The sequence below is a fragment of the Bubalus bubalis genome, chromosome 1 (assembly GCF_019923935.1).
Source record: "Bubalus bubalis isolate 160015118507 breed Murrah chromosome 1, NDDB_SH_1, whole genome shotgun sequence".
In the NCBI taxonomy this organism is placed as follows: domain Eukaryota; kingdom Metazoa; phylum Chordata; class Mammalia; order Artiodactyla; family Bovidae; genus Bubalus; species Bubalus bubalis.
This window is the reverse complement of record NC_059157.1, coordinates 123,917,936-123,941,639: the sequence shown is the minus strand read 5'-3', so window position 1 is coordinate 123,941,639 and position 23,704 is coordinate 123,917,936. Positions and strand designations below refer to the sequence as shown.

At 38.6% G+C, this 23,704-nt stretch overlaps 1 protein-coding gene across 14 annotated transcripts in view; it reads left to right on the top strand.

Annotated features, from left to right (window-relative positions):
* The window catches only part of LOC102391153 (LIM domain containing preferred translocation partner in lipoma), a 756,640-nt gene that overhangs the window by 625,690 nt on the left and 107,246 nt on the right, over window positions 1-23,704 (top strand). For all 14 annotated transcript variants that reach the window (XM_044937795.2, XM_044937970.2, XM_006068958.4 and 11 more), the window contains one exon: window positions 608-777. In XM_044937795.2, the coding sequence (XP_044793730.1) occupies window positions 608-777 (170 nt within the window). The remainder of the gene's footprint in view (window positions 1-607; window positions 778-23,704) is intronic.

The window sequence follows — 23,704 nt, the reverse complement described above, 5'->3', positions numbered from 1 at the left end:
AAAGGGTGTCAAGTGTAAGAAATGAGATGCATTTCTTGAGGCCTTAAAAGACAGAACTGGGACTATTGAGTAACAGTGAGGAAGCATTCCAGCTCAATATGAGAAAAAACAATCAGTGCTGTCTGGAAATAAAAGAGACTACTTTTTTTTTTATCTGCCTGTCACTAAGGACTGGACGCAGAGGCTTTGCAACCCAGGCTTTTGTAGAAGGAGCTGAAGTTTGAGTTTGGACCCAGTTTCCTCACAATCTAACTGGTAGCTCTGAGGAGAAAGAATGCTGTGCTTTCCACTCCCACCATCCTTAGTCGAGTTTCTCTTCCATTTCTGTGTGAGATCAGAGGCAGAGCATTGGCCTCCACATCAGAAGACCCGAGTTCTACTTGGTCACTTCCCATGGGACCTTGTCTATGAGAGTCAGCCCCTCAGCTGGTTTGTAAAATCCCCATGGTGCTGGCCTCGTGGTGGCTGCCACGGTCACTGTGATCTTGATGATAGTGGTGGTGAGGCTGTTGCTGCTGCTGACTTGACAAATGTACTGTGTCACCCATGGTGTCCTCTTTAGAAGAACTACAGGTGTTCTTTACAGTCAATCCCTTTTTTCTTTCAGGCCGCTGTGCTCGCTGTGGGGAAAACGTAGTTGGGGAAGGGACAGGATGCACTGCCATGGATCAGGTCTTCCACGTGGATTGTTTTACCTGCATCATCTGTAACAACAAGCTCCGAGGGCAGCCCTTCTACGCGGTGGAGAAGAAAGCCTACTGCGAGCCCTGCTACATTGTAAGTTCAGATTCGGTCCTCGGGTAATTTACTAGAATGACGTCTAAAGCAAAATATCGATCACTCCAGATCAAATATAGCCCTCGGGTCTTTGCTTCTGATTAGATTTCAAACTGTGCTAGTGTATAGATTAGCATATCTTAATTTTTATCCCTATATCCCTTGTTCATTTGAGGTCAAAAGGTGCATTGGCGGGGGCTACCATTCAGTTAGTGGTCTGCCAGGAAGATCAGCGCCCTGGGGCTTACAAGCATATATGTACAAGCTAACATGTTCCCCCTTGAAGCATCAGGTTTCCCAAGTAGCAGAGTCACACCTCTGATTATTAAGCCTCACTCTATATTTGATGTCGTATTTGTAGAGAAACATGTTTCAGGGCCTTGGGAATTGTAAGTACTCTTTCAAACTCCTGGGATGATTGAATCACCTTCTTTCTTTTTTTTTTTTTTTTTTTTTTTTTTTTTATATATTTTTTTTTTTTTTTTTTTTTTTTTCTTTTTTTTTTTTTTTTTAATTTTATTTTATTTTAAACTTTACATAACTGTATTAGATTTGCCAAATATCAAAATGAATCCGCCACAGGTATACATGTGTTCCCCATCCTGAACCCTCCTCCCTCCTCCCTCCCCATTCCATCCCTCTGGGTCGTCCCAGTGCACCAGCCCCAAGCATCCAGTATCGTGCATCGAACCTGGACTGGCAACTCATTTCATACATGATATTTACATGTTTCAATGCCATTCTCCCAAATCTTCCCACCCTCTCCCTCTCCCACAGAGTCCATAAGACTGTTCTATACATCAGTGTCTCTTTTGCTGTCTCGTACACAGGGTTATTGTTACCATCTTTCTAAATTCCATATATATGCGTTAGTATACTGTATTGGTGTTTTTCTTTCTGGCTTACTTCACTCTGTATAATAGGCTCCAGTTTCATCCACCTCATTAGAACTGATTCAAATGTATTCTTTTTAATGGCTGAATAATACTCCATTGTGTATATGTACCACAGCTTGCTTATCCATTCATCTGCTGATGGACATCTAGGTTGCTTCCATGTCCTGGCTATTATAAACAGTGCTGCGATGAACATTGGGGTACTCGTGTCTCTTTCCCTTCTGGTTTTCTCAGTGTGTATGCCCAGCAGTGGGATTGCTGGATCATAAGGCATGTCTATTTCCAGTTTTTTAAGGAATCTCCACACTGTTCTCCATAGTGGCTGCACTAGTTTGCATTCCCACCAACAGTGTAAGAGGGTTCCCTTTTCTCCACACCCTCTCCAGCATTTATTACTTGTAGACTTTTGGATTGCAGCCATTCTGACTGGTGTGAAATGGTACCTCATAGTGGTTTTGATTTGCATTTCTCTGATAATGAGTGATGTTGAGCATCTTTTCATGTGTTTGTTAGCCATCTTTATGTCTTCTTTGGAGAAATGTCTATTTAGTTCTTTGGCCCATTTTTTGATTGGGTCATTTATTTTTCTGGAGTTGAGCTGTAGGAGTTGCTTGTATATTCTCGAGATTAGTTGTTTGTCAGTTGCTTCATTTGCTATTATCTTCTCCCATTCTGAAGGCTGTCTTTTCACCTTGCTAATAGTTTCCTTTGATGTGCAGAAGCTTTTAAGGTTAATTAGGTCCCATTTGTTTATTTTTGCTTTTATTTCCAATATTCTGGGAGGTGGGTCATAGAGGATCCTGCTGTGATGTATGTCAGAGAGTGTTTTGCCTATGTTCTCCTCTAGGAGTTTTATAGTTTCTGGTCTTACGTTTAGATCTTTAATCCATTTTGAGTTTATTTTTGTGTATGGTGTTAGAAAGTGTTCTAGTTTCATTCTTTTACAAGTGGTTGACCAGAGTTCCCAGCACCACTTGTTAAAGAGATTGTCTTTAATCCATTGTATATTCTTGCCTCCTTTGTCGAAGATAAGGTGTCCATATGTGCGTGGATTTATCTCTGGGCTTTCTATTCTGTTCCATTGATCTATATTTCTGTCTTTGTGCCAGTACCATACTGTCTTGATAACTGTGGCTTTGTAGTAGAGCCTGAAGTCAGGTAGGTTGATTCCTCCAGTTCCATTCTTCTTTCTCAAGATCGCTTTGGCTATTCGAGGTTTTTTGTTTTTCCATACAAATTGTGAAATTATTTGTTCTAGCTCTGTGAAGAATGCTGTTGGTAGCTTGATAGGGATTGCATTGAATCTATAGATTGCTTTGGGTAGTATACTCATTTTCACTACATTGATTCTTCCAATCCATGAACATGGTATATTTCTCCATCTGTTAGTGTCCTCTTTGATTTCTTTCACCAGTGTTTTATAGTTTTCTATATATAGGTCTTTAGATTCTTTAGGTAGATATATTCCTAAGTATTTTATTCTTTCCGTTGCCATGGTGAATGGAATTGTTTCCTTAATTTCTCTTTCTGTTTTCTCATTATTAGTGTATAGGAATGCAAGGGATTTCTGTGTGTTGATTTTATATCCTGCAACTTTACTATAGTCATTGATTAGTTCTAGTAATTTTCTGGTGGAGTCTTTAGGGTTTTCTATGTAGAGGATCATGTCATCTGCAAACAGTGAGAGCTTTACTTCTTCTTTTCCAATTTGGATTCCTTTTATTTCTTTTTCTGCTCTGATTGCTGTGGCCAAAACTTCCAAAACTATGTTGAATAGTAATGGTGAAAGTGGGCACCCTTGTCTTGTTCCTGACTTTAGAGGAAATGCTTTCAATTTTTCACCATTGAGGATAATGTTTGCTGTGGGTTTGTCATATATAGCTTTGATTATGTTGAGGTAGGTTCCTTCTATTCCTGCTTTCTGGAGTGTTTTGATCATAAATGGATGTTGAATTTTGTCAAAGGCTTTCTCTGCATCTATTGAGATAATCATATGGTTTTTATTTTTCAATTTGTTAATGTGGTGTATTACATTGATTGATTTGCGGATATTGAAGAATCCTTGCATCCCTGGGATAAAGCCCACTTGGTCATGGTGTATGATCTTTTTAATGTGTTGTTGGATTCTGATTGCTAGAATTTTGTTAAGGATTTTTGCATCTATGTTCATCAGTGATATTGGCCTGTAGTTTTCTTTTTTTGTGGGATCTTTGTCAGGTTTTGGTATTAGGGTGATGGTGGCCTCATAGAATGAGTTTGGAAGTTTACCATCCTCTGCAATTTTCTGGAAGAGTTTGAGCAGGATAGGTGTTAGCTCTTCTCTAAATTTTTGGTAGAATTCAGCTGTGAAGCCGTCTGGACCTGGGCTTTTGTTTGCTGGAAGATTTTTGATTACAGTTTCAATTTCCGTGCTTGTGATGGGTCTGTTAAGATTTTCTATTTCTTCCTGATCGAGTTTTGGAAAGTTGTACTTTTCTAAGAATTTGTCCATTTCTTCCACGTTGTCCATTTTATTGGCATATAATTGTTGATAGTAGTCTCTTATGATCCTTTGTATTTCTGTGTTGTCTGTTGTGATCTCTCCATTTTCATTTCTAATTTTATTGATTTGATTTTTCTCCCTTTGTTTCTTGATGAGTCTGGCTAATGGTTTGTCAATTTTATTTATCCTTTCAAAGAACCAGCTTTTGGTTTTGTTGATTTTTGCTATGGTCTCTTTTGTTTCTTTTGCATTTATTTCTGCTCTAATTTTTAAGATTTCTTTCCTTCTACTAACCCTGGGGTTCTTCATTTCTTCCTTTTCTAGTTGCTTTAGGTGTAGAGTTAGGTTATTTATTTGACTTTTTTCTTGTTTCTTGAGGTGTGCCTGTATTGCTATGAACTTTCCCCTTAGGACTGCTTTTACCGTGTCCCACAGGTTTTGGGTTGTTGTGTTTTCATTTTCATTCGTTTCTATGCAAATTTTGATTTCTTTTTTGATTTCTTCTGTGATTTGTTGGTTATTCAGCAGCGTGTTGTTCAGCCTCCATATGTTGGATTTTTTAATAGTTTTTCTCCTGTAATTGAGATCTAATCTTACTGCATTGTGGTCAGAAAAGATGCTTGGAATGATTTCTATTTTTTTGAATTTACCAAGGCTAGCTTTATGGCCCAGGATGTGATCTATCCTGGAGAAGGTTCCATGTGCGCTTGAGAAGAAGGTGAAATTCATTGTTTTGGGATGAAATGTCCTATAGATATCAATTAGGTCTAACTGGTCTATTGTATCGTTTAAAGTTTGTGTTTCCTTGTTAATTTTCTGTTTAGTTGATCTATCCATAGGTGTGAGTGGGGTATTAAAGTCTCCCACTATTATTGTGTTATTGTTAATTTCTTCTTTCATACTTGTTAGCATTTGTCTTACATACTGCGGTGCTCCCGTGTTGGGTGCATATATATTTATAATTGTTATATCTTCTTCTTGGATTGATCCTTTGATCATTATGTAGTGACCATCTTTGTCTCTTTTCACAGTCTTTGTTTTAAAGTCTATTTTATCTGATATGAGTATTGCTACTCCTGCTTTCTTTTGGTCCCTATTCGCATGGAAAATCTTTTTCCAGCCCTTCACTTTCAGTCTGTATGTGTCCCCTGTTTTGAGGTGGGTCTCTTGTAGACAACATATGCAGGGGTCTTGTTTTTGTATCCATTCAGCCAGTCTTTGTCTTTTGGTTGGGGCATTCAACCCATTTACGTTTAAGGTAATTACTGATAAGTATGACCCCGTTGCCATTTACTTTATTGTTTTGGGTTCGAATTTATACACAATTTTTGTGTTTCCTGTCTAGAGAATATCCTTTAGTATTTGTTGGAGAGCTGGTTTGGTGGTGCAGAATTCTCTCAGCTTTTGCTTGTCTGAAAAGCTTTTGATTTCTCCTTCATACTTGAATGAGATCCTTGCTGGGTACAATAATCTGGGCTGTAGATTATTTTCTTTCATCATTTTAAGTATGTCTTGCCATTCCCTCCTGGCTTGAAGAGTTTCTATTGAAAGATCAGCTGTTATCCTTATGGGAATTCCCTTGTGTGTTATTTGTTGTTTTTCCCTTGCTGCTTTTAATATTTGTTCTTTGTGTTTGATCTTTGTTAATTTGATTACTATGTGTCTTGGGGTGTTTCGCCTTGGGTTTATCCTGTTTGGGACTCTCTGGGTTTCTTGGACTTGGGTGATTATTTCCTTCCCCATTTTAGGGAAGTTTTCAACTATTATCTCCTCAAGTATTTTCTCATGGTCTTTCTTTTTGTCTTCTTCTTCTGGGACCCCTATGATTCGAATGTTGTAGCGTTTAATATTGTCCTGGAGGTCTCTGAGATTGTCCTCATTTCTTTTAATTCGTTTTTCTTTTATCCTCTCTGATTCATTTATTTCTACCATTCTATCTTCTAATTCACTAATCCTATCTTCTGCCTCTGTTATTCTACTATTTGTTGCCTCCAGAGTGTTTTTAATTTCACTTATTGCATTATTCATTATATATTGACTCTTTTTTATTTCTTCTAAGTCCTTGTTAAACCTTTCTTGCATCTTCTCAATCCTTGCCTCCAGGCTATTTATCTGTGATTCCATTTTAATTTCAAGATTTTGGATCAATTTCACTATCATTATTCGGAATTCTTTATCAGGTAGATTCCCTATCTCTTCCTCTTTGGTTTGGTTTGGTGGGCATTTATCCTGTTCCTTTATCTGCTGGCTATTCCTCTGTCTCTTCATCTTGTTTAAATTGCTGAGTTTGGGGTGTCCTTTCTGTATTCTGGCAGTTTGTGGAGTTCTCTTTATTGTGGCGTTTCCTCGCTGTGTGTGGGTTTGTACAGGTGGCTTGTCAAGGTTTCCTGGTTAGGGAAGCTTGTGTCGATGTTCTGGTGGATGGAGCTGTATTTCTTCTCTCTGGAGTGTAATGAAATGTCCAGTAATGAGTTATGAGATGTCTATGGTTTTGGGGTGACTTTGGGCAGCCTGTATCTTGAAGCTCAGGGCTGTGTTCCTTTGTTGCTGGAGAATTTGCTTGTTATGTCTTTCCCTGGAACTTGTTGGCCCTTGTGTGGTGCTTGGTTTCAGTGTCGGTATGGAGGCGTTTGATGAGCTCCTGTCAATTAATGTTCCTTGGAGTCAGGAGTTCCCTGGAGTCAGGGATTGGACTTAAGCCTCCTACTTCCAGTTATCGGTCTTAATTTTACAGTAGTTTCAAAACTTCTCCTTCTATACAGCACCACTGATAAAACATCTACGTTAAAGATGAAAAGTTTCTCTACTGTGAGGGTCACTCAGAGAGGTTCACAGCGTTACGTGGAGAAGAGAAGAGGGAGGAGGGAGTTAGAGGTGACCCAAATGAGATGAGGTGGAATCAATAGTGGAGAGAGTGGGCTAGCCAGTAGTCACTTCCTTATGTGCACTCCACAACTGGACCACTCAGAGATGTTCACGGAGTTATACAGGGAAGAGAAGAAGGAGGCAGGAGACAGAGGTGGCCAGAAGGATAAAAGGGGGAAATGAAAAGGCGGGAGACAGATCCAGCCAGTAATCAGTTCCTTAAGTGTTCTCCACCGTCTGGAACACACAGAAATTCACAGAGTTGGGTAGAGTAGAGAGGGGTTAGGGAGGAGATACAGGTGACCTGGTGGAGAAAATGGGGAGTCCAAAGGGGGAGAGAGCAGTCAAGCCAGTAATCTCGTACACTAGTGAAAAATGGGTCCTGAAGATTGGCTTCTTAAAGGTACAAAATTGGTAACAAATACATAAAAACAAAAATTAGAAATTAGAGTAGAGTTTGGAATTTCAAAAATGCGATGTTAATGAAAAGGAGAAGGAAAAGAAAGAGAGAAAAAACGAACAAAGAAAAACAAACAAGGTCGTGAAAGTAATAAAGAAACTACAGGTACAAAATTGATAACTAATACCAAACAGCAAAAATTAAAAATCCAGAGTAGAGTTTGGAATTTCAAAAATGCAACGTTAAAAAAAAAAAAAAAGAAGAAGAAAAATAAAGAGAGAAAACAAACAAACCAACAAAAACAATGTCGCAAAAATTATAAAGAAAATACAGGTACAAAATTGATATCAAATACCAAAAAGCATAAATTAAAAATCTTGAGTAGAGTTTGGAATTGCAGATATACGATGTTATATAAAAGAAGAAGAGAAAGAAACAGAGGAAAAAAAAAAAAAGTCACAGCAATTATGAAAAAAACTATAGGTACAAAATTGATAACATATATCAAAAGGCTAAAATTAAAAATCTAGAGTAGAGTTTGGAATTTCAAAAATGCAATGTTAAAGAAAAGAAGAAAAAGAAAAAAGAAAAAAAAAAAAAACCACGGTCAAAAAATTATAAAGTATATATATGAAGTTTGCTGAAGAAGAAAAAAAAAAAAAAAAAAAAATAGGGTCTTTTTTTTTTTTTTTTTGCAAAGTAATAGTTATAAAAGTGAAAATTAAAGGACAATAGAGGACTTAAAAAAATTTTTTTTTAATTAAAAAAAAAGAAAGAAAGAAAGATTGATCGTAAAAATAGTAAAAATATATCTAGGTCTTTCTCTGGTTTTGTTGTGAGTATTGTGGGTTCAGTTCATTTTTGGCAGTTCCTTAGTCCGACTTATATTTCTCAAGATCTATAGGCCCCTTCCTATGTAATCCGTAGTAACCACAGGGTTTTAATCTATGGCATGTAGCTTCCAAGGCGTTTCCCTCTGTTAGAGCTTCTTCTGTTTGCTGGTCTCTTCAGTGTCTGGTTCCCGCCCTGACACAAAGGGGACGGTGGAGGACCCTATTTTTTTTTTTTTTTTTTTTTTTTTTTTTTTAATTTAGGCTCACTTGTTCAGCCGCGCTGTGGGGAGGGAGGGAGGGATGCTGCAAACAGATAACACTGGCGTGCGCTCGAAGTGCCTCGGCCACACTGGGTCTGCCCCCGCTCACGGCGCGTGTAACCTCCCTGCCCACACTGCTTGGGCTCTAGGTTGTTCCGCCGGGAACAATCAGAGGCCGGCCCTGGACTGAGCTCCCAGGTCCAAGCCGCTCAGGTTCAGGCACTCGGGTAGTCCTCAGAGGCGCAGACTCGGTTGGGCCTGCGTTTTGTGTTCTTCCCAGGTCGAGCAGCTCAGGCGATGAGGTGCTTGGCGGGCGCCAATGCTGCGACTTATCGCCTCCCCGCCACTCGGTTATCTGGGTGTAAAACCGGCGCACCTTCTCAGGCAGATGTTGACCGTCCAGACCCCCAAGAAGTTTTAGTTAGCAAAGAAGCCTGCTTACAGTTTTATAGATAGTGTCTCTCTGGGGCTGCGATTGCCCCCTTCAGGCTCTGGCTGCCTGTCACCGGAGGGGGAGGTCTGCAGCCGGCTATCTCTGTTCAGTCCTTTGTTCTGTGCGCGGGCCTGGCGGTGTCTTAGGTTAGGGCTGGCTTTTCGCGTGGTAGATATCCCACAGTCTGGTTTGCTAGCCCAAATTATTTCGCTCAGATAGCGCTCAGGACATTCGGCCCGGTTCTTACTCTAAGGGACACAGCCCGTGCCGCACTTCCCTGCCCAGCCCCCGCTTGCTAATGCCGTGTGCAGGCGTCTGCGCTGCTTCTCCGCTGGGGGAGTTCCCGTAGGGCTCACAATCCGCGATTTTTAATTGTTTATTTTTTTTTTTTTCCCCTCCCTTTTATGTTGCCCTCTGTGCTTCCAAAGCTCGGCACAGATTCGGCAGTGAGAGGGTTTCCTGGTGTTTGGAAACTTCTCTCTTTTTAAGACTCCCTTCCCGGGACGGAACTCCGTCCCTCCCTCTTTTGTCTCTTTTTTTGTCTTTTATATTTTTTCCTACCTCCTTTCGAAGAGTTGGGCTGCTTTTCTGGGTGCCTGATGTCCTCTGCCGGCATTCGGAAGTTGTTTTGTGGAATTTACTCGATGTTTAAATGCTCTTTTGATGAATTTGTGGGGGAGAAAGTGTTCTCCCCGTCCTACTCCTCCGCCATCTTGGCTCTCCTGAATCACCTTCTTTCTACCCAGAATTTCTTTAACCTGTCATTGTTATTTAGTCCTCTAAGTTGTATCCAACTATTTTGGGACCCCATGGACTGAAGCCCCACCAGGCTCCTCTGTCCATGGGTTTTCCCAGGCATGAATACTAGAGTGGGTTGCCATTTCCTCATTTGCTTCTCCAGGGGATCTTCCTGATCCAGGAATCAAACCCATGTCTCCTGCATTAGCAGGTGAATTCTTTACCACTGAGCCACCAGGGAAGCCCTTAACCTGTCATACCCAGCAAATTTTCAATGATGCAATTAGATAAACTGTTCATATTTTAGAGTACCTTAAAGGAAAATAGTTGTGCTGTTTCCTTTCCTTAAATTCACAATTATATTTTAATAACATAGTTGAGTGACTATAAAATACTTGTTGTCCCATTAACTTAGCTGTTTGCCAGACTACTTAAATCTACACATTAAGCTGTCTTCTGATAGAGCAGTTTGGTAAATGAACATAAACTTTTTAAACCTAAAGTAAATTTCCTTGCCATCCTTCTACATGATTTTATCTCTCTGTTGAATGCTTATCAGTGGAAAAAGTAGTGCTTTTTTGCAAACCCACACAAGAGGCATGATTTGGCCCTCAGCCCCCACAGCATTTCAACATAAGAGAAACCTCGGGTGCAAGGTATTGGAAGCTATACATAGCTTGGTGGAGCCCCGAGGTTCAAGTTTATTGCAGAAGTTTCTGGCCTCATTGGGATTTTCCCATAATCTGACAGCTCTAACTCATTGCAGCTCTGGAATCTGTAGCACAGATCTGAAATCTCTTTGAGATTAAGATCTTGCAAGATGAAATATTGTTTTGCATCTCTCCAGTTCAATTTTATCTCATTTTCCTCCCTAAAGGCAACTTAGTCACATATAGCATCATTATAGTGCCACACAATGCTGCAGCTGGAAAAAAAACTTAAGATCATTTGTCTAACTCCTCTCTTTAGAAGTGAGAATACAGAGAGGAAGAAAATGACTTATGTCATTTTATTAGTGTCAGAGCTGAGATTAACCTCAGTGGTTCACACAGTCTCATATTCAGTGCAGACACAATAAGGCTTTAGTTTATCCAGAATATAAATACAAACACAGTGATGTCCCATTGATTTGGAAGGAACAATTACATATCAGGAAAAGAATAGTGAACAAAAATCTACGTCTTTAATAAATAAGAATGTTTAAAATATCACTCTTAAAAATCTCTGTTGAAAGAGAAAATTGCAAAATCCCCTGTAAATAAGTAGTATGGACTGTCATTCACAATGATCTAGGGCCACAGTGAAATTATTTATTGCAGTGTGTTCTGTGGCAATGTCAGCAGAGCTTCCAGAAGCACCTCTGGCTGTTTGTCCATACACTAAGTGACCACAGAATACTGGGTTTTTTTTGTTTTTTGTTTTTTTTTTTTGTAGTTCTTATGTCTATTTTTCACCCTTTTTTTTTGGAGTGCAGTGTTGATTCTCACTACTTGGTTGACGCTCCAGTGGCTGCCTCCTTCAGTTTTCATCCCTTCCTAGTTAGGAATCACATGGACAATATTGGGAAACAATAGAACACAGTATGAAGAACATGGGTTTGAATTTGGTTACATCACTTAAAACTTTGTCTCCTCGGGAAAGTTACTTGATCTTTCTAAGCCTGTTTTCTCATATATAATGGTGATTATTGCAGGATTTTTCCCAAGACTTACAAATGTGAAATGTGGTAATTCTTGTAAAGCACACTGAGCTGGCTCAGGGAACGGTAGTGGGATGAGTATTGCTCTGAAATTAATTTTGATAAAATCTCTGGCCTATTTAGCACTTTTGAAAACCGAGCACCTAACATGTGCAGTGAGAGGCACCATGCTTGGAAGTCTCAGACACACCCCTCTCCCATTTTTAATGCTTTGCTTGCTCTCCAGAGTGTGTAGTAAAACTGAAGAAAGTCTAAGCTGGCTAATATGGGCTTTTACTCTGGTAGACTAAGGCTTCTGCCTCCGTTTCAAGCAAGCAGCTCAGTGATTCTTGAGGATGTGTTTCCTTGGGTCTTGGTTGCCTGTTCCTATAGTATGCTCATGACAGTGAACACTGGGTGATATTTAACCACATCCTTGGAAAAAGTGAAGGAATTCAAATAATGGAAATTCTTACCATCCTTTTTGACTTCATTCCCTCTGAAGAAACTTTAATCAGGATTTTTCTTTAATGAGATCTATCCGTGGTGACTCTAAATGTAATTTAATTTTTATCAGAATTCAGTTAAGCTTTACTCAAAGACCCTTGTTCGATATTGATTTCAGAGTTCAGCACAGCACTCAAGCCCTCAGATAGATGTTTTAGCATTTTAATTTCTTCTGAAATTTCAAAAGACCAGTAAGCTGCAACACTAAAAATGTAAAGAGTTCTCTTCAACGGGATGGTGGGGGAGCTGCGAGGATAAAATGAAATGTTTGAAGATGGAGTTTGTATGAAGGAGGACCGTAGGGCTGTGTGCATCTCTCTTGGAGCCAAAGCCCTTAGAACAGGAAGCACCAGCAATGTCGTTCATTCAGTTGCCTCCTGTTCCATTAGTGGAAAGGAGATGTCTGAAAAGTGTCCTGTACAGAATGGAGAAAGCCTATCGCTGGGCCTAGTCTGTGCCTTTTGTTGTTGTTATTGATGGAGTCAGAATAGTGAAGAGAGTGGTTTAGTTAGATAATTATTCCTGTGTAAGGACCACCCTGTTTGATGTTCTGAGTTCAGGAAGGAGATTAGTCTAAAATAATTTAATTTACTCTTGCCTAAATTAGTCATCAATTATTTACATAATTTAGGTAAAAATACACCAGTTATGGCTTTATGTTTGATTCAATGGTTATTTATATTTTCCAATGATTTCTTAAATCCTTAATCTTACATGTATATAGCTGCAATTAAACAAATTTGATTCATTAAGGCACTGTAATCCTCTTTACTAATTTTATACATGCTTTCTTTTGTATTTTCTATTGATTAATTTAATGTGAATATGTACATAGCTTTCCATTGTTAATAATTTCCATTTTTAGCTTTTTGTTTACTTTTAAATTATGTTTACATACTCCTTTTTAAAAGCATTTGCCACTAGAAAGATATTGGGTATTTTTCAATCTTTTAGTATTGTATATACTGCTACTGCTAAGTAACTTCAGTCATGTCCGACTCTGTGCGACCCCATAGACGGCAGCCAACCAGGCCCCCCTGTCCCTGGGATGCTCCAGGCAAGAACACTGGAGTGGGTTGCCATTTCCTTCTCCAATGCATGAAAGTGAAAAGTGAAAGTGAAGTTGCTCAGTCGTGTCCGACTCTTAACGACCCCATGGACTGCAGCCTACCAGACTCCTCCACCCATGGGATTTTCCAGGCAAGAGTACTGGAGTGGGGTGCCATTGCCTTCTCCGAGTATTGTATATAACATGCCTATAAATAACTGAGTAAAATGTTTTATGTTATTTTATTTTGAATTACTTTCTAAACGTAAATCCTTTGATTTATGTTACCAAGTTTACAGCAATTTGGAGAACTTTTTCTAGATTTAAGAAGATTTTTTTCCAATTTTCAGAACCGGGAACAATAACAAGACCAAATGTTAAACTATAACCTCTATCCGCTTGAAGAGGTTTGTTTACATTTGTTTTGAATCAATTTAATAGGTACATTATGTAATGGTTTTTAATTTGAGTTTTTATAATTAGCAAAATCAATGAGATTCTTTTATACTTTGATGATAGGTCTCTTAAAACTTAGTTTTGGTTATTCTAGTGGATTTATATAAATGAACAGATTAAAATTAAGAGCACTAACTTCCTAGGGAAGAAAAGTAGTATAAGTAAGTATACAGGGTTCTAGTCCTTGCTTTCCTGGTGTGATGTTAGCAAGGTAATTTAATTTCTGAGTACCAGTATCCTCATTTATTAAAGGGAGGTAATAACTTCTTCCTGGTCTTCAAAGGGAAGGAGTAAATAAGTGTAATATTTTGTACATCATGAAGAAGTGGTTTACTAATATCAGGGCTTGACCTGATTAATAATATTATTATTGTTGCTTTTTCCCTTAGCTTAATTTGATAGAATTTAGAAATCCTCTAAGTTTGGGATAATTTAATAGCTGCAGTTGCTATGGAAATACTGAAATAAATAGATGTCATAGAAAGAGCATGAGGACAGATGTGAGAAGAAGCAGCTCATGTTTTGCTTAAGAAGATGTTTGTGTTGGCGCAGCAGCAACTGTGCCTGCCACGCTTGTGGCCCCCCGCCCTTAGTGGGCAGGTTTACTCCTAAGGACGGATTTATGAAAGAGCTGCTGTGTTCTTAGCATTGCCGAAGAGTCTGGACCTAAAGACCTAGTGCATCAGAGACTCTCAGCAAGTCTGTTTATGAAATGGCAGCCAAGGATCTTGCCCTAAACCAGGGCTCTTACTCAGAGTGGATGGAATCCAACCCTTAACTCTCCAGCAGTGGAAGTTAGTACAGACATTTTTATTACAGTTACAATCTAAGTGATTAAAAGACCTCAGGAAATCGGAGGCCAACTCCACAGGAGACTAAAAACTTGAAAGTCCCTGAATTTGACACATTAGTGGCCAACACACACAGTCTTTTGCTCTCTCTGTCACTACATGGCTGCAGGCAAAGCGTTCTAACTCTTCAAGCTGCATTAAGAGGCAGGTTTTGTACCTCCACAGGGAACTAGTCCTTTTAGATCCTCAACTTCTCCTAATAAAATGTTGTAAAAGCAGTTATGGCCTGTGCTTTATGTGGGTATTAGGAAAGGACCTGAGAGTTTAGACTAAACTTGAAAAATTCACATGAACTTCCTTTCTTTTTTCTTAATTACCCATTTCTGCTCTCTCATCTTCCTCTCCCTCTCTCCCTCTCTCTTTTACATGCACACACACACACACACACACTTTCTTCTTAATGTTACATCATCCCACAGGCACTGTCCCAGGAAGGAGAAAAATGATTCAAGCAAGAGGAGAATTTGTCAAGTATACTCTTGAGAGACTTAACCATGTTAACTACTATGAATAGTTATCTCTTCCATTTGCACGGGCCCTTGCATTTTATAATGCTCCTGAGCCTCTTTAACTGTACCTTACCATACCTATTAGAACCTTGTGAAACAGACAAGGGGGAGATCCTTTGTCCTGTTTACAGTGGTTTTGATGTTTTCAAAGTAATAGCCAAAATGAAGACTAGGGAACAGATCTAACTTGCATTTTATTGCTGGATCCATACTGCTGCTCTGAAACGAGAGTTTAGCTTTCTAAAAATATAGATACTGACAGCCCCCTGGGATTATAGACTTAAAATCTCCACGATTTTTAGTGATGACCACATGAATCATATCTTCCAGTACTATAGAACCTGAAAGTCTAAACTTCTACCGATGTAAAATTGCTGCCCCTCACTTTCTTGAGCATTTACTTTTTGCTGTCTTTGAAATGCCTTGATTCTTAAGGCAAAAGCCTCTTCTTATGGTTAAAAATAATATACAAATAACTGATGTTTATGTGGTGCTTTAACTTTTTCAAGTACTTTTATCTCATGTCATTCTCTCATGATCTTAGAAAGTAGATGCAATTATTATTGTATTCATTCCCAGTAGTAATAAATTGAGTTTTAGAAAACTTTGGTTTGCTTAGTTCCATAGAGCATGAGTGTCAAGGCCAGGACTTGACTCTGGCTTTTGATTCTCAAATCCAGTTCTTTCCACATATCCAACAAATAATTGTAAATCTTACTTATTATTACTATATTTCCTTTTCCTTTATTAATTTTTCTCTATTACCACATTGAGCTCAGACTATTTTTTCTTATGGTAGTAATTCTTTAAAAAAAAAACAACGAAACCTCAGTTTTTAAGTATTATTTGCTTATTAGAGAAAAACTGGAAAATATTTTAAAAGGTATATAGTTCTGCTGTCTAAATGTTTTAACAGTTTACATTTTACCACATATTTCTTTTCCATTTCAGTGTTATCTGAGTATGGACATGTGTTTGTAAATGTAACCACACAGCTATTGGGTTGGTCAAAAAGCTTGTTTGGAGTTTTCTGTAACAACTTACAGAAAAAATCTGTATGAGCCTTTTGGCCAACCCATTGTATAAATATTTACACATACACGCAAACACAATGAGGTCGTACTCATTCATAACTTGCTTTTATTACTTAATAGTATATCAAACTTTGTCTTCCTTAGAAGTAGCTTTTAAATATTCCATGGACACTCAAAAAGAGTATTTATGTACACGCCCTTTGCTAAAAAAGTGACTCAAAGAAATATTCCAGCAGACAAATAAATTAATCAAAACATGTGTGGGAAATAAAATGGTGATAAGCCATGAACCAATAAAACTAATAGTTAAAGAGATTGGAAAAGATGTAATGGCAAATTCAGACCAATGGGAAATAACATTAATTACCTACTAACTATAATATTAATATCAAAGTACAGTTTTAGGACAAAACCACCAAACAAGCAAAAAAAAATATGTTAAATCAGAGTTCCCAAAGAACAACTTGAGCCTTTATTCAGTAAATAGCATTACATTGAAATATATGATATAAATATATTTGATATAAATATATTGATGATATATATGATATGATATAAATATATTGATGAAATATAGCCTTAAAATGGTAAAACTATAGTTATAAAACTTTAGCACATTTCTTGTAGTCTCTGACAAACCAATTATAGAAGTTGAATAATATGATTGAGCTAATCCATACAACCTAAGAGGTTATATCTTCTTTCCAAATCTTCATAGAAGACTTAGAAAAGCATCATATTATAGTCTAAAAGGAAAATGGAAATAGTTCATATTTTTACTGGCAGAGTTGTACACAATAGTATAGTAAGATAAGAAATCTATAAAAGGATGAACAAACACACTCTTGGATTAAAAAATTCTTAGAATGTAGTGATAATGATAGCCCTGAATGATAAAGGAGAATACAATGCAGCTAAAGTTGAATTCCACTTAAAGTTAGAATCTTTTCATTGCAACAAGAAAGAGTGCAAATATATGAACTTAAAAAGCTAGACTTCCCTGGTGGCTCAAATGGTTAAGTGTCTGCTTACAATGTGGGAGACCCAGGTTCAATCCCTGGGTCAGGAATATCCCCTGGAGAAGGAAATGGCAACCCACTCCAGTATTCTTCCCTGGAAAATCGCATGGACAGAAGAGCCTGGTAGGCTACAGTCCATGGGGTTGCAAAGAGTCGGACACGACTGAGCGACTTCACTTCACTTAAAAAGCTAGAAATGGACAACAAAATCAATCCAAAGGGAGAAAGGATTATGTAAAATAAAGGCAGTTATCAATACACTGAAAATTATTAGAATTTTTAGGTCCAGGAGATGATTCTTTGAAAAACACAACAAAAGAAACATCCAGTGAAGATAATCAAGAAAAAAGGGAAGAATAAAAATTAAAGAAAATTAGGAATGAAAAAGAAGCTTTCAGGATAGGTCTAGAGACATTCAATATTATTGCAATTAAAATTTTATATAAAAGAGGATATTTTCTGTGCAAAACTAAATACAAGGGAAGGAAACTTAACCTCATAAGCCTGGATGAAATGCGGAGCTATCACCTGAGAAAGAACCAAGAAATTTACTAACAGAATTTTTCAGATCTTTGAAGAACAACTGATTCCTGTGCTATTTCAACTTTCAGAGCTCAGCAAGAGAAAATAAGCTTCCCATATTATCTTGAAGAGCCAGCCTGAGTCTGATTAATAATACTTAACCTAGGTTGCTCCCAACAGAGAACTCTATGCTGATCAAACTTTCATAAATGCAGAAATTCTAAATGAAATGTTAACAGATTGAATGCCACATAATGAAACAACTCAGGTTACTTCATGATTCCAATGGTAGAACAGTGTTGGGAATCTTTTAACATGTCAATGTATTGATATATCAAATTTTTTAAAAAGCTAGATAATCATCTTCATAGATGCCAAAAGGGCACTTAATGAAATTTATCACAGATTCTTGTTTAAAAATAAAAACAATTGCAGTAACTCAAAAAAATAAAAATAACTGAAGTAAAATAGAAGAAAAAAGAAGATGTACAAGTTTGATAAACTAATGGTGAGCCTTCTTTCTAGATTTTCCTAGATCTTTGTAGGATTCCTGCTATTATGTTAATATTATTCTTAACATTCTAGCCTTTGTAATGAAAATTTAGAAACAAAGTATATATATACACATACATATATATTTACATGTATGTATGACCTTATCTTTGTTTTATATATATATGCCAATTACATAATATTTCCATCACAAAAATAAAAAAATAAAATAAGATTAAATTCCATGTACACATTATCCAGTTTAAGAAATAAAACACTAGAAATTCAGTTGAACTCTCTTAGGTTCTTGTCCCTAATCACTTGCTCAAGACTCCTGTATAGAGGTAGCTACTATACTAAGTTTGTTTTTTATTATAGCTACGCATTTATTTGTAGTTTTACTACCTATCTCTAATATATATGTATTGTTGTTGTTATTTAGTTGCTAAGTCATGTCTGACTCTTGGCACCCCCATGGACTCCTCTGTCCACGAGATTTCCCAAGCAAGAATACTGGACTGGGTTGTCATTTGCTTCTCCAGAGGATCTTCCTGATCCAGGGCTCAAGCCCATGTCTCTTGTCTCTCCTGCATTGCAGGCAGATTGTTTACCACTGAGCCACCAGGGAAGACCAGAATGTATGCATGTATATATAATTGTGTTGTTTGCATATATTGTTTCTTAATTTTAAATGAATGCCATTGTATCATGCCTACATTTCTGAGACTTCTTTACTCAAAATTATAAGACTAGGATGTATAAACATTTATAGATGTTATGATAATTGTTGCAGAAAATCTGAGGAAACCTAGAGTATTAGAATAACAAAAGTTTAGTCACCTACCAACATTAAAATTAGGAATTTATGTTTAGAAAATATAACAGGAAAAAAATCTTTATACAGAAATAACAAAAATATAAAGCACCTAGACAAACGTTTAAAGGCATACATGATCTAAATGAAGAATGTGATAAAATTTTACAGGAATAATTAACTCATGAGTGAAATGATTCTGGGGTTGAATATGCTTTGGAAAGCACCTCTCACTTTAACAGGCATTTATATCAGCACCCTATAATTATACAACAGCACAGCTTTTAGTGGGAGAGGAATAGTTACTGCAATGTTCTTTGCTAATGGTTTTTATTTAGCCTCTTTCCCCAGATAGACCCCAACCCTTTGCTAATTTTGATTACTGCCCACCACAGACGTCCCTGAAGGCTCTAAGGTAGTCCTATCCTGGTAAGGGTAGTAAAGCTCATACATGTAAGTAGACTGCCTGGAACAACAAAGATACATAACTGAACAGAACCTCTCCTCCAGTTCCCATCCTGATCTGTTGTCATAGATTTGAACTCTGTTTAAGGGCCAGGAGGAGCCTCAGAAAGTCAATAAAGTCATTTTTATAGCAGAGAAAACCTAAAGCCCAAGAAAGCTGACTGATTTGCCTGAGGTTATATGGTTTATTAATGTCAGAGGCAGGAATAGAAACCATGAGCCTTGCTGATGCCTTCAAAGAACTACCTGCTTTCTTTGGGACTGACATGAAGAGGTTTAACCATATGCGGCTACAGGCCCCAGAGAAACATCCCTAGAAAATGTTGGGTTGCATAAATTCTGGTTGGAGAGGTTAGAAATAGGACAGCATTTGCTTCAGCCCCAACCAAGGTGGAGAGTTTCAGATTTCCAGGTTAAATGCCTCTGAAACTTTATGCTAGAACCTTCCCACTGCCCTAGTTTGTTTATTTTTAAATCAAGCATGAACTCACCACTCGGTGTTTGCCAGAGTTTGGATGAATGTCAGCATCAGGCCACTGTAATAATGGCTTAAGATTATTTAATCCTATTACTTATACACTTCATTAGGCTGAGTGAATTGTTGGCAGTGGTTCAGTAAACTTCCTACTTTAGAGATAAAAGGGTGGAAAGAAAATAGGGAAGGCGTCTGTTCCTCATTTTCTTTCATATTTATCTTGTATCTCTTAAAGGATAAAGGAATGGTAATTACCCATCTACAGCATGGAGTCTGCATCAGTAGGGCCTTCTGAACTCCTGTGTACCCTCAGAAAAGAAAAAATGAAATACATTTTCAATTAAAAGAAAAAGGGTTTGGGCAAAGGAGAGAGAGAAAGAGCGAGTGAGTGTGTATGTGTGAGTGTGTGTTTATGCTTTCAAATTGATCTTAAAAATAAGCCTAAAAATAAGTTCAAGAGCCCTAAATAAGATATGTAGTCTTTCATTTAAGGGACCTATATGTAGCAGCAAAAAATGTTAGAGAAAGAATATGGAATTTAAAGTCAGACCTCATTCACACTCAGCTAGGCCAGCTACCATGCTGTATCCACCTCATTTCATTTGGCTTAAATTTCATCACAAGTAGAATGAAAGTGGTATTTCTTACCTCTAAACCCCTAAGTGAGGGTTCAGAGAAGTTGACAGGGCTTAGTAGTAGAAACGTATGTGGGCTTTGAGCAGTAAATAACTGCACAGACCAAGCTTCAGGGATATACCTACCAAACCTGCAAAGGAGAAGTTTGCCTAACTTGAATCACTAAAGGTCAGTTATTCACCAGCATTACCATTTCTGGAATGTTACCCTCAGATTGTTGGTTTGAGAATTCTGAGTCTGAGGGGCAGTGGCCAGCCATGAAACTCTGGAAGCTTGGTTTCCCCATCAGAGCTCACTGCTTTGATGTCATAATGTTGTTGCTGTTTAGTAGCCAGTCATGTCCAGCTCTTTTGCAACCCCATGGTTTATAGCCTACCCGGCTCTTCTGTCCATAGGATTCTCCAGGCAAGAATACTGTAGTGGGTTGCCATTTCCTCCTCCAGGGGATCACCCTGAAGTCCTCATTAAAAGTAAAATTCTGGACCACTCCCCAGAATTCCTGCACAAACAGCCAGAAAATTAGCATATTTTACAAGGCTCTTGGGGCAGATTCTTAGGTATGCTCAGGTTTGAGATCCCTGTGCCTCTACCACCAGCCCCTTCTCTGTAAGAAGTAGTCCCCAGATACTTCACTTTTACCCCCATCTCTCTCCTACACATTCCCTTACAACACATGACCCAACTGGACACTTGCCCTAGCCATTGCTATCTTAGCCCTCTCTCTCTGTGCCCAGACTGGATTCCTGTCTTGTACCTTTCCCCATCTCCATCACTTGAAAATCTGTGTCATCCAGCCTTAAAAAGCTTTATTGGAACTTCCCCAAATTGATGTGGCCTTTCCTGAATATGCACGTCTTTTGTTTCTCCTTCTCTTATAGGATTTGGTGGTTTAGTCGCTCAGTCATGTCCGACTCTTTGCCACCCCATGGACTGTAGCCCACCAGGCTCCTCTGTCCATGTAATTCTGCCAGCAAGAATACTGGAGTGGATAGCCATTCCCTTCTCCAGGGTATCTTCCCAATCCAGGGATTGAACCCAGGTTTCCCACATTGCTGGCAGGTTCTTAACCATCCGAGCCACCGGGCAGCCCTTTGTAGGATTTAACCCTCTCTATAGTCATTTGTGGAGAAGGCAATGGCAACCCACTCCAGTACTCTTGACTGGAAAATCCCATGGACGGAGGAGCTTGGTAGGCTGCAGTCCACTGGGTCGGGAAGAGTTGGACACAACGGAGCGACTTGACTTTCACTTTTCACTTTCATGCATTGGAGAAGGAAATGGCAACCCACTCCAGTGTTCTTGCCTGGAGAATCCCAGGGACGGGGGAGCCTGGTTGGCTGCCGTCTATGGGGTGGCACAGAGTCCGACACGACTGAAGCGACTTAGCAGCAGCAGCAGCAGCATGGTCATTTGAGACTCAGGCACATTTCCTTATTGATTTGAAACCCTTAGAGAGTGTATGTGTGCTGGGGTTAGGGGTTATCACATTTTATTCATTTTTTTTTCTTTTTCTTAGTTCTTATCCCAACATGTGAGTCTATGGCTGCTTTGATATTTATTTGGGGTAAGGAGCTGGAAAGGGACTGGGTTTCCCCTCTAGATCCCAGTGTCTCCTAAGAATCTGACTCCTTGCTCTTTGCTGTATCTTGGAATGGGGAGTCTGTGTATAACAAGCAAAGAAGAGAACTTGGCTCGGGAAGCCTGTGAGCAGTCATTGCTGAAATGTAAATGCAAAAGATTGAAAGGAAGGATGTGAGAGTGAAGCCAGCTGTCTCGCTTCCAGCTGTAGAATCCTCAGAAGAGCTGCCGCGCTCAAGGTCAAATACACAAGCCCAACTTGGATAAAAATTGCCAGGGAGTTAGAGTGGACGTTCTCTGATGTTCTGATGACTTTGAAGGGGGCACTGTAATTCCCTCCCACAGCAAGGCTTACTTTAAAGAAAAACCCTGCTTTGGGGATCTCCCTTTTTGCTCACCTCCCTGCAGCGTCAGGGGATGCCAGGCGAGGTTGGCATCACTCCTTATAGCAAGGCAAGTACTCTTTCTGAGGGCTTCATAGTGACAAGGCCCTGGCACACCTGCTAGGTCTTCAAAAGTATTTTTTTAACTTGACAATTATTTAACAATTCAGTCTCCTACACTTATAATGTGGTAAAATCAGATGCCAGGAGAGGGGGAAAGAGTTGCTCGGGATGTAAGGAATGCACAGATGCACTGAGAACACTAAAAATCTGAAAATCGCAAACAAACATAAGTGATGAGTTTTTAAATTACAAAAATTATTTTGGATGATATACATGTCCCACAAAAGCTATTTTTACTTTATGGGTTCTTTAATAATGCTAAAAGATATTTGAAGTAATTAACATCAATAAAGGGCTTCCATGGTGGCTCAGTGGTAAAGAATCTGCCTGCAGTGTAGGAGACACAAGAGACGCGGGTTTGATCCTTGAATCAAGAAGATGCCCTGGAGGAGGAAATGGCAACCCACTCCAGTATTTCCCATGCCTGGGAAATCTCGTGGACAGAGGAGCCTGGTGGACTACAGTCCATGAGGTTGCTAAAGAGTTGGACAGGACTAAACAACAAAAAAGTGAACGTTTATATTTTTACTCTAGTTTAGGAAAAACTCTTAAGTAAATTCTATTATAAAACCATAACAAGTAGACAATTAGTTTCTCCACACAATAGATCTTACTGAATGTGCCAGGGTGTCAGAGGAAAGAACTCAGGAAAGAGAATAGAGACATTTGGAGGAAAAGGGGGAATTAAAAAAGAACATCTTCATGGAGGAAAGTGCACATGAGTCATATTGTACATTTTCGTTTCTCCTAATATCATATAGTCATTCTTTTTCTACTCTGACAGGTGAGTGAGAAGTGTTGCTATTCCTTTCTACAAATTAACAAAATCAAGGCTTAAAAAACCAGGGCTTTGGAAAAGAAGGAATTATCATAGGATTAGAGCAGAACTCTGAGCTTCTGCACTCTAAATCTTAGCCTCTACCTGTCTCTTAAATAAATTCAAGCTAACAGATGGCCTGTCATCAGATAGGTCTTTTTTTTTTTTACAGCCCTCTGGTCCCAGTTGGGTTACCACTCTTGCGAATCCTTCCCTATGTCCTTCCAGCTGAAGATATGCACTTCCTCCTCTGTCTTCCCAGAGTTTTTATCTGTACTTTTGTTTTAATCATTCACCTTTGTCTTAACCTTATATTGGCAAACCATCTCACCCACATGTGTGTGGAATGTGAGATTCATAAGAGGAGAGCTCATTTTTTCTGTTCTTCTTTGCATCTCTTTTCCCTATTCATGCTCAAATCTTACTCCACATTCCAAAATAATGCTCAAAGCAATACCACTCACCCTGGGGGTATCTAGTTTTTTATGGTTTTTTTTTTTTTTTTTAAACAAATGTCTTAGTCTGCTCAGGTCATAACAAAATACCATAGATTGTGTGGCTTAAAGCGACAGAAATTTCTCACAGTGCTAGAGGCTGGAAATCAAAGATCAAG